The sequence below is a fragment of the Chiloscyllium plagiosum genome, chromosome 5, assembly GCF_004010195.1.
Source record: "Chiloscyllium plagiosum isolate BGI_BamShark_2017 chromosome 5, ASM401019v2, whole genome shotgun sequence".
In the NCBI taxonomy this organism is placed as follows: domain Eukaryota; kingdom Metazoa; phylum Chordata; class Chondrichthyes; order Orectolobiformes; family Hemiscylliidae; genus Chiloscyllium; species Chiloscyllium plagiosum.
This window is the reverse complement of record NC_057714.1, coordinates 81,357,391-81,368,666: the sequence shown is the minus strand read 5'-3', so window position 1 is coordinate 81,368,666 and position 11,276 is coordinate 81,357,391. Positions and strand designations below refer to the sequence as shown.

The 11,276-nt window shown below is 43.3% G+C and overlaps 1 protein-coding gene and 1 long non-coding RNA gene across 3 annotated transcripts in view; both read right to left on the bottom strand.

Annotated features, from left to right (window-relative positions):
• LOC122550045 overlaps positions 1-11,276 on the bottom strand; it is a 60,610-nt gene that overhangs the window by 6,080 nt on the left and 43,254 nt on the right. For both annotated transcript variants that reach the window (XR_006311731.1, XR_006311730.1), the window contains exon 3: positions 6,849-6,937. This is a non-coding gene — a long non-coding RNA (uncharacterized LOC122550045). The remainder of the gene's footprint in view (positions 1-6,848; positions 6,938-11,276) is intronic.
• On the bottom strand, positions 4,224-6,842 carry LOC122550044 (threonine synthase-like 1). Its single transcript, XM_043690477.1, is given in 2 exon segments — positions 4,224-5,700; positions 5,703-6,842. Coding segments are annotated over 2 exon segments (2,118 nt in total). The 5' UTR covers positions 6,762-6,842; the 3' UTR covers positions 4,224-4,641.

Genomic DNA, 11,276 nt, shown 5'->3' with positions numbered 1-11,276 from the left:
ATCCAAACCTCCAACTCACTCTCAATGCCATACCTCCGTATTTTTTGCAGTGGTCTACCATGGGGAACCTTATCAAACGCCTTACTAAAATCCATATATACCACATCTACCGCTTTCCCCTCATCAACCTCCTTCGTCACCTTTTCAAAGAATTCAATAAGGTTTGTGAGGCACGACTTGCCCTTCACAAAACCATGCTGACTATCCTTGATCACATTATTCCTATCCAGATGTTCATAAATCCTATCCCTTACAATTCTCTCTAAGACTTTGCCCACAACGGAAGTGAGACTCACCGGCCTATAGTTACTCGGGTTATCCCTACTCCCCTTTTTGAACAAGGGAACCACATTTGCTATCCTCCAGTCTTCTGGGCCTACTCCTGTAGACAAAGAGGACATAAAAATCAAGGCCAATGGCTCTGCAATCTCCTCCCTTGCTTCCCAGAGAATCCTAGGATAAATGCCATCAGGCCCAGGGGACTTATCTATTTTCACCTTTTCCAGGATTTCCAACACCTCTTCTCTACATACCTCAAAGCCATCCATTCTACTTATTTGTGCCTCAGTATTCTCATCGACAACAATGCCCTGTTCCTGAGTGAATACTGAAGAAAAGTATTCATTCAGTGTCTCCCCAATCTCTTCAGCCTCCACACGCAACTTCCCACTACTATCCTTGACTGGTCCTATTCCTACCCTAGTCATTCTTTTATTCCTAACATACCTATAGAAAGCCTTAGGGTTTTCCCTAATCCTATCTACTAAGGACCTTTCATGTCCCCTCCTTGCTGCTTTTAGCTCTCTCTTCAGGTCCTTCCTGGCTACCCTATAACTCTCAATCGCCCCAATTGAACCTTCATGTCTCATCTTGAGATAGGCCGCCCTCTTCCATTTAACAAGGGATTCCAATTCCTTATTAAACCACGGCTCCCTCGCACGACCCTTTCCTACCTGCCTGACAGGTACATAATTATCAAGGACACTCAATAGTTGCCCCTTGAACAAGTTCCACATATCATTTACACTCTTGCCTTGGAGTCTACTTTTCCAAGCCACACATCCTAAGTCATGCCTCACCGCATCATAATTTCCAACACCTGGCCTGGTTCGTTACCCAGAACCAAATCCAGTATGGCCTCACCTCTTGTTGGCCTGTCTACATATTGTGTCAGGAAACCCTCCTGCACACATTGGACAAACACCGACCCATCTAACGAACTCGAGCTATAGCTTTCCCAGTCAATATCTTGACTATTCATCCCATCCATGGCCCTCATGATTTTATAAACCTCTCTAAGATCACCCCTCTGCCTCTGATGCTCTAGGGAAGGCAGAGGGATGGGGAGGGGAAGGGAGGTGGGGTTTAGTTGGAATTGGCAAAAGTGTTGGAGGATGATACGTTGGATGTGTAGACTGGTGGGGTGAAAAGTGAGGATAATATGGAACCCTGACTTTATTATGCTTCGACGGGATGGGGTTTAAAGCAGTGGAGCAGGGAATGGAGGAGGGGGCTGTCCGGATGACACTATCAAGAACATCTTCCCCTCCCCACCCCTCTGCCTTCTGCAAGGACACTCCCTTCGGCATTCCATGGTTTGCACCACCCTCCTCACCAACACCCCTGAAAACCCAGGTACCTTCCCCTGCAACCATAAAAGATGCAAACCCGGAGGCAAATCTCCTCCCTCAGCTCCATTCTGGGGCCCAAACAGTCCTTCCAGGTGAGACAGATGTTCACCTGCCTCTCCTCCCATCTAGTTTCCTGTATCCAGTGCTTTTCCACATCGATGAGACCAAATGTAAACTAAGGGCATGTTTCACCAAGCATCTCAGTCAGGTCCGTAAGGGCAAGTCTGACCTCCCAGTCACCACCCATTTCAATTCCCCTTCACACTCCCTCTCCAACATGTCCATCCTTGGTTTCCTCCATGGCCACAGTGATTCAGACCGTAAATTGGAGGAACATCACCTCATCTTCCAACTGGGCAGCCTACAGTCAGTTTTGCTATAGCGTGGTAGTTCTGTTCTCGTGCAATCCTGCATGATAAGAAAATCATGTAATAGCAGCACCATATAAACTAATAGGGCTGGAATCATGTTACAACCATTGCATGCTTTAAAACCTTGCATTTTAGAAACACTGTCCCCAATCCATCAATGATGTTATAGTGAATTCACATTAACTAAATGCATGTTTTAGCAGAAAGACCTGTAACCTTCCCACCCATCCCAGTCTCCCTTTCCAGGACCACCAACAGCCTTCCACCCCTCCAACCAACCCCTCCATCCAGCTACCAACCGGATTCATTCCTATTGACCTACTAGGCCATCCCTAATATTCACCTATCACTACCTCACCACTCCACCCCTCTCTCATCCACAACTCTTCCCCTCCACTTCTCTTTATCTGCAGCTCCACCTATCCCCACCTCCATTCCTCAAGAACAATTATACCCTGAAATGTCAACTTGTCCATCTCCTGATGCTGCTTGGCTTGCTGTGCTCTTCCAGCCTCCTGCTTGTCTACTTTATACCTGATCTATATCTGCTTTCAATTTTACTCACTTTCTACTTTATCCTGCAAAAGCTGATTGGGGGCAGATGTTTGAGGATATAGGGACAGCTGGAAAAATGGGAAGCCTTCAGAAATGAGATAACAAGAATGCAGAGAAAGCATATTCCTGTTCGGATGAAAGAAAAGGCTGGTAGGTATAGGAAATTCTAGATGACTAAAGAAATTGAGGGCTTGGTTAAGAAAAAGAAGGAAGCATATGTCAGGTTTAGACAAGATAGATCATGTGAATCCTTAGAAAAGTATAAAGGAAATACGAATATACTTAAGAGGGAAATCAGGAGGGCAAAAAGGGGACATGAGATAGCTTTGGCAAATAGAATTAAGGAGCATCCAAACAGTTTTTACAAATACATTAGGACAAAAGGGTAACTAGGGAGAGAATAGGGCCCCTCAAAGTTGAGCAAGTCGGCCTTTATGTGGAGCCACAGAAAATGGGGGAAATATTAAATAAGTATTTTGCATCAGTATTTACTGTGGAAAAGGATATGGAAGATATAGACTGGAGGGAACTAAATGGTGACATCTTGCAAAATGTCCAGATTACAGAGGAGGAAATGCTGGATGTCTTGAAACGCATAAAAGTGAATAAATCCCCAGGACCTGATCAGGTGTACCCGAGAACTCTGGAGGAAGCTAGAGAAGTGATTGCTGGGCCTCTTGCGGAGATATCTGTATCATCGATAGTCACAGGTGAGGTGCCGGAAGACTGGAGGTTGGCTAACGTGGTCTAACGTTGGCTAAGGCCTAGGGAGTGTTGCTGAACAAAGAGACCTTGGAGTGCAGGTTCATAGCTCCTTGAAAGTGGAGTCGCAGGTAAATAGGATAGCGAAGAAGGCGTTTGGTAAGCTTTCCTTTATTGGTCACAGTATTGAGTACAGGAGTTGGGAGGTCATGTTGCAGCTGTACAGGACATTGGTTAGGCCACTGATGGAATATTGCGTGCAATTCTGGCCCCCTCCTATCGGAAAGATGTTGTGAAAAACGAAAGGGTTCGGAAAAGATTTACAAGGATGTTGCCAGGGTTGGAGGATTTGAGCTATAGGGAGAGGCTGAACAGGCTGGGGCTGTTTTCCCTGGAGCATCGGAGGCGGAGGGGTGACCTTATAGAGGCTTCCAAAATTATGAGGGGCATGGATAGGATAAATAGGCAGTCTTTTTCCAGGGTTTGGGGAGTCCAGAACTAGAGGGCATAGGTTTAGGGTGAGGGGGGGGAAGATATAAAAGAGACCTATGGGGCAACTTTTATCACACAGAGAGTGGTACGGGTATGGAATGAGCTGCTAAAGGAAGTGGTGGAGGCTGGTACAGTTGCAACATTTAAGAGGCATTTGGATGGCTATATGAATAGGAAGGGTTTGGAGGGATATGGGCTGAGTGTTGGCAGGTGGGACTAGATTGGGTTGTGATATCTGGTCAGCATGGATGGGTTGGACTGAAGGTTCTGTTTCCATGCTATACATCTCTGACTCTAAATGCCTTTTCAAAACTATCCACACTAGGTCCCCTCTTTAGTCACAGAAATGAGCTCTTTGCCAGTTGAGCATTTTACCTTTTCTATTTTTTTTTAACATATCTATTTGAACATTGTGATTTTGTGGCCACTGCTAGCCACATGGTATCTAACTAGAAAACACTCCACTGCCGATCCAAGCCCACCTAACCTATACTAACCCACTATCCTCCATATACCTATCCAATGCAAACTTGTGATGCATATTTGAACATTGTGATTTTGCATATTTGAACATTGTGATTTTGTGGCCACTGCTAGCCACATGGTATCTAACTAGAAAACACTCCACTGAATTCCCAGAAACAGACACATTGTTTTCAACTTTGTTGAAGTATTTGTTTTTTTAAAATCATTTATTAACCGGAAAATACAGTGGATGTAGGAGTTTAAAGTTCACAAACCAAATTTTAACATGATAACACGAAATTGCTCCAGCAAAATACAATGATCCTGTATTTTAAATGTGGAAATATAGAAGTCGAAAAAAATGTTTCAAGATTGGACCATGATGAATCAGGAAATTGCAGGTCAATATCAAGGCATGCACAAACTTATGCAACACACATGAATTTCTGATAAATAAATCTTTCTATATTATCCATAATATCACTTGGTTCAGCTGGACAGACTTGGTAATCCTGGGTATGAGCCTTTCCAATCCTTTCCAGCACAGCATTGTGAATGGAAGGCATGGAGTTTAAGGAGTTCAACATCTGCAGCTGATCAATGGGTCGCTGACTTATTTCTTTAACCTTCAAAGCCTGCAGCACAGCAGCTGCTGACTTGCAAGGATGAGCTGTTGACATAACAACTACAGAACAGGTCCCATCATGTTGACGATCTGCTACCAATTTTGCCATAGCAGTGTCTGGGTCCAGAATGTAACCTGTGGATCTGTAAACAGAGTAGATAGCATCCAGGCACTCTCCCTCCGAACACCAGTCTGACATAAAGTCACGTTGAATTCTCTCAAGTAAAGGCACCTGAAAGTAATATTGTTCTTTCAGCTGGGAAAATAGCTTGGTCATCAGCAATCCATCACCTTGTGAAACAAGGTGTAAATATCTTTCAATGTTGTAGGCCCTGAGAACATCTAATGTCGGAGAAAAAGCAGTCACATTTCCATGCCTCAAATCATATTTGCCAGTCCTTATGAAATCAGTCAGTGTGGCATCTTGATTAGAAGCACAAATAAATTTACGAATTGGAATCCCAATATGTTTTGCATATACTGCTACCAATATATTATCAAAGTTACCTGTGGGAATACAAACATCAATTGGATCTCCGAAGGTAATTACACCTTGGTTGATAAGATCAAGATAAGAGGAGGCATGATAGACTACCTTTGGCAGCTAACAAGCCCAGTTTGTTGAGTTGCAGTATACAAAGCTGAGTTGAGTATACAAACCATACTCAACAGTTAGGAAGCCTCTGTAGTCAGAATTTGTGAATATTTGTTTTATAATCATTTGACAGAAATCAAAGTTAGATTTGACACCAACAGACTTTACATTTTCTGCTTTGTAACTAATCATCTGTGCTTTCTGAACCTGACTAATTGTCTCTTCAGGAAAGAATGTGAGAATTGCAATTCTTTGTTTGTCAGCATGTTTGTGAGACGAAGGAAGCCATCCAGAACAGCACACCCTGTATCCCCAGAAGTAACAACTAGAATTAGATAATTGCAAGTTCTAGGCATGCAATATGCAAATAGCTGTGGTAACATCTGCAATGCAAAGTCCATGAAGGAAGCTGTGGGTCCATAAAACAATTCAAGAAGAAATTGGCTGCCGCCCAAATGTCTGACAGGTGCTATCTTGTTACAAGAAAAATTCTGTCCATATACTTTCATTACCATCTCTCGCAGGTTGACAGCTGGCACATCATTAGGATGGATGAACTTCTCAAGTAGGATTTGTGCCCGTTCAGTGTAAGAAGCTTCAACCAATCTTTGCCACTCTCCAGCAGTCAATTCTGGAAGTGGATCTGCAGGCACAAAGAGACCTCCATCTAAAGCCAGGCCTTCGATAACAACATCAGTGAAGAAGCCGGGGTTTTGCATGAACTCAGAGTCATTATTTACACTTCTGGTGGAAACAAATATTCCTGATTTAGAGTCTTGATACCTCTTTATACCATCAAGAACCTTCACAGCAACAGCTTCAGCTGTGTCACCAGCCTGACAGAGGACACGTACATCATACCACTGGTGGTAAAACTGCTGTCTGTACTGAAATATGTCTTGCACTGAAACACCAGGCCTCAGCCCTACAATATGGTCAATATTCATCCCTTCAAGTCTCTCCAGTATATCTTCAAGCGATACGTCAAGGTAAACAATAATTCCATTCTGTTTAACATGGTTCATACTAGAGAGATGCATAGGATTGGACCCAGTAAGAGAAATAACACCTCTGACTGTTGAAAGCTTCGGAATGATTTCTCCCTCCTCTTGCAAAAATAGTTCCTCACCAACCTCCTGCAGCTTCTGAGCAACACTCATGTGCCATGTCTCTTCAAGTATCTCATTAATATCTATTACAGGAAGACCAGTAATCTGACCAATAAACACTGCTACTGTTGTCTTCCCTGCACCAGGAGGACCAAGAAGAACAATGTTCTTTTCGCCAACCAGTGACTTAGGTGTAGACAGCATTGTGGACAGCATCGACTTAGCATATTTTGAAAAGAGGAACGTCTTTCGAAATGTTAAAGCAACCTTTCTGTTGAGTGGAATTAAAGATTGATTGCATACCTGTCTGTGAAAGAGTCTGTGCATCAGGTGACGCACACCTGCATCAATCACCCTGGGCATCCTGATCTTCAGTCAGACAAGGACATGTTCTAAAATAATAAGAAGACAAAAGGTTGTTCTAAATTACATAAACTACAATATTAAAGCATCATTAATTTTCTTCAAATACAATTAAAGAAACAACTAAAATCAATAGATATCTACAGAACCGAAAACTAGATTTGTTATAGTATTTTGTCAGTTTGCTAAAACTAGGGCCTCAGGTAATGTTGTAGAACAGAGGTTCAGGGACAGGTCACAGGTAGACAGGGTGGTTAAAATGAAGGTTTGCCTTCATTGTTCAATCCTTTGAGTATAGGAGTTGGAAGTCATATTGAGGTTGTACAGGACAGTGGTGAAGCCTCTTCTACGTCCAGTTCTGGTCGCTCAGTTAAAGGAAAGACATTATTAAGCTCGAAAGGGTTCAGTAGAGATTTACCAGGATGTTGCCAGGCACAGAAGATTTGAATTATAAAGAAAGGCTGCACAGGCAGGGAACTTTTTCCACTGGAGTGTAGGAGGTTGACACACAACCTTATAGAGGTTTATAAAATCACAAGGTGTATAGATAGGGGTAATGGTAGGTGTCTTTTCCATAGAATGGGGGATTTCAAGACTAAGCGACATATTTTTAAGGTGAGAGGAGAGAGATTTAAAAAAGACATGAAGGACAAATTCTTTGTACAGAGGGTGGTTCGCATGTGGAATGAAGTGGTGGATGTAAGCATAGTTACAACATTTAAAAGAAACTTAGATAAATACATGAATAGGAAAGGTTTGAAGGATATGGGCCAGCAGCAGGCAGGTGGGATTAGTTTAGTTTGGGATTATGTAAGGCATAGACTGATTGGACCGAAGGGTGTTTCCATGCTTTACGACTCTGTCTCAACATGTGAAATGTGAACTGTAAAATGCTTTATTATGCAAACCGAGCTTGCTGACATCGAATCACTTTTTAAAATTCATTTCTGGGACATGGGCATCACTAGCTAGCCAGCATTTATTGCCCATCCCTAGTTGCCTTTGAGAAGGTGGTGTTGAGCTGCCTCTTGACCGCTGCAGTCCACCTGCTGTGGAGTGACCCACAATGCCATTTGGGAGGGAATTCCAGGGCCTAGACCCAGCGATGGTGACAGGATGGCAATATATTTCCAATTCAGGATGGTAAGTGGCTTGGAGGGGAACTTGAAGGTATGGTGTTCCATGCATCTACTGAATTTGTCCTTCTAGATGGAAGTGTTTGTGCATTTGGAAGGTGCTGTCTGAGGATCGTTGGTGAATTTCTGTAGTGTATCTTGTAGATTGTACTACTGCTGCTACTGACTGTCGTCAGTGGTGGAGGAAGTGGATGTTTATGGCTATGATGTCAATCAAGTGGGCTGCTTTGTCTTGGATGGTGTCAAACTTCTTGAGTATTGTTGGAGCTGCATTCATCCAAGCAAGTGGGGAGTATTCCATCACACTCCTGAATTGTGTCTTGTAGATCGTACTAAGACTTTGGGGAGTCAAGAGGTGAGTTAGTCGCCATAGTATCCCTAACCTCTGACCTGCTTTTGTAGCCACGGTGTTTATGTGGTGAATATAGTTGAGTTTCTGGTCAATGGTAAGCCTAAGGTCATTGATAGTGGGGAATTCAGTGCTAGTAACACCATTGAATGTCAAGAAGCAGTGGTTACATTGTTTCTTGTTGGTGATGGTCATAGCCTGCTATTTGTGTTATGTGAGTGTTACTTGCCACTTGTCAGTCCAAGCCTGATTACTGTGCAGAATTTGTTGTATTTGAACATGGACATGCTTCAATACCTGAACAGTGCTAAACATTGTACAATCATCAACTAGCATCCTCACATTTGACCTTTTGACGGAGAGAAGGTTATTGATGAAGAAGCTGAAGATAGTTGGGCCTAGGACATACCATGAGGAACTCCTGTAGAGATGCTCTGGAGCTGAGATGGCTCACGTCCAAAAGCCACAATTATTTTCCGATGTGTCAGGTATGACTCCAACTACTGGGGAGCTTGTCCCCAATGCCCATTCATTCCAGTTTTGCTAGGACTCCTTGATGGCACACACAGTCGAATGAAGCTTTGATGTCAGGGTCTGTCACTCTCACCTCATCTCTGGAATTCAGCTCATTTGTCCATGTTTGGAACCAAGGCTGTAATGAGGTCACAAGTTAAATAGCCCTGGTGGAACCCAAACTGGACGTCACTGAGCAGAGTTTTGCTGACCAGGTTCTGCTTGATAGCATTATTGATCACACCTTCCATCACTTCACTGATAATTGAGAGTAGACTGGTGAGGCAGTAATTGGTTGAGTTGGATTTGCACTGTTTTTATGTACAAGACATACATGGGCAATTTTCCACATTGTGGGGTAAATGCCAGTGTTGTAACTGACTGGAACAGCTTTGCTACGGAAACAGCAAGTTCTGGAGCACAAGCCTTCAGTACTATTACCGTAATGTTGTCAGGGTCCATAGACTTTGCAATATCCAGTATCTGCAACAACTTCTTGATATCATGTCAAGTGAATTGAATTGCTTGAAGACTGGTATCTGTAATTTTGGGGATCACTGGCCAAGATGGATCAGCCACACAACACTTCTGGTTGAAAATTGCTGCAAATGCTTCAGCCTTATATTTTGCACTGATGTGTTGGATTCTTCCATCATTGCAGATGGGGATATTTCTGGAACCTCCTCCCCAGTGAGTTTAATGTCTACCAGCATTCCTGAGACAGGACTGCAGAGCTTTGATCTATTGATTGTGGGATCGCTTAGTTCTATTTATCATTTGCTGCTTATGCTGTTTAGCATGCAAGGAATCCGAGGTTTAGGGTGTAGGTTTGCTCGCTGAGCTGTAGGTTTGATATCCAGACGTTTCATTATCTGGCTAGGTAACATCATCAGTGGCGACCTCCAAGTGAAGCGAAGCTGTTGTCTCCTGCTTTCTATTTATATGTTTGTCCTGGATGGGGTTCCTGGGGTTTGCGGTGATGTCATTTCCTGTTCGTTTTCTGAGGGGTTGATAGCTGGTATCTAGATCTATGTGTTGGTTTATGGCGTTTTGGTTGGAGTGCCAGGCCTCTAGAAATTCTCTGGCATGTCTTTGCTTAGCCTGTCCCAAGATAGATGTGTTGTCACAGTCGGATTGGTGGGTTTTTTTCATCCATGTGTAGGGCTACGAGGGAGAGAGGGTCGTGGCTTTTTGTGGCTGGCTGGTGTTCGTGTATCCTGGTGGCTAACTTTCTTCCTGTTTGTCCTACGTAGTGTTTGTGGCAGTCCTTGCATGGAATTTTGTAGATGACGTTGGTTTTGTCCATGGGTTGTACTGGGTCTTTTAAGTTTGTTTGTTTTTGTTTGAGAGTGTGGCGGGTTTGTGTGCTACTAGGATTCCGAGGGGTCTTAGTAGTCTGGCTGTCATTTCTGATGTATGGTAAGGTGGTTAGGGTTTCTGGTTGTGTTTGGTCTGCTTGTCGTGGTTTGTTCTTGAGGAATGTGCGGACTGTATTTTTTAAGTATCCGTTCTTCTTGAATACGTTGTATAGGTGGTTCTCCTCTGTTTTCTGAAGTTCGTCTATGCTGCAGTGTATGGTGGCTCGTTGGAATAGTGTTCTGATACAGCTTCATTTGTGTATGTTGGGATGGTTGCTGGTGTAGTTAAGTATTTGGTCAGTGTTTGTCGAAAGAAAGGACAACGGAGAACTACAAACCTGCGTATACAGAAAACCGACAAACACTGACCAAATACTTAACTACACCAGCAACCATCCCAACACACACAAACGAAGCTGTACCAGAACACTATTCCAACGAGCCACCATACACTGCAGCACAGACGAACTTCGGAAAACAGAGAACCACCTATACAACGTATTCAAGAAGAACGGATACTCAAAAAATACAGTCCGCACATTCCTCAAGAACAAACCACGACAAGCAGACCAAACACAACCAGAAACCCTAACCACCTTACCATACGTCAAAGTACTTTCAGAAATGACAACCAGACTACTAAGACCCCTCGGAATCTTAGTAGCACACAAACCCACCAACACTCTCAAACAAAAACAAACAAACTTAAAAGATCCAGTACAGCCCATGGACAAAACCAACGTCATCTACAAAATTCCATGCAAGGACTGCCACATACACTACATAGGATAAACAGGAAGAAAGTTAGCCACCAGGATACATGAACACCAGCTAGCCACAAAAAGACACAACCCTCTCTCCCTCGTAGCCCTACACACGGATGAAAAAACCACCAATTCGACTGAGACGACACATCTATCCTGGGACAGGCTAAGCAAAGACATGCCAGAGAATTTCTAGAGGCCCGGCATTCCAACACAACGCCATAAACAAACACATAGATCTAGATACC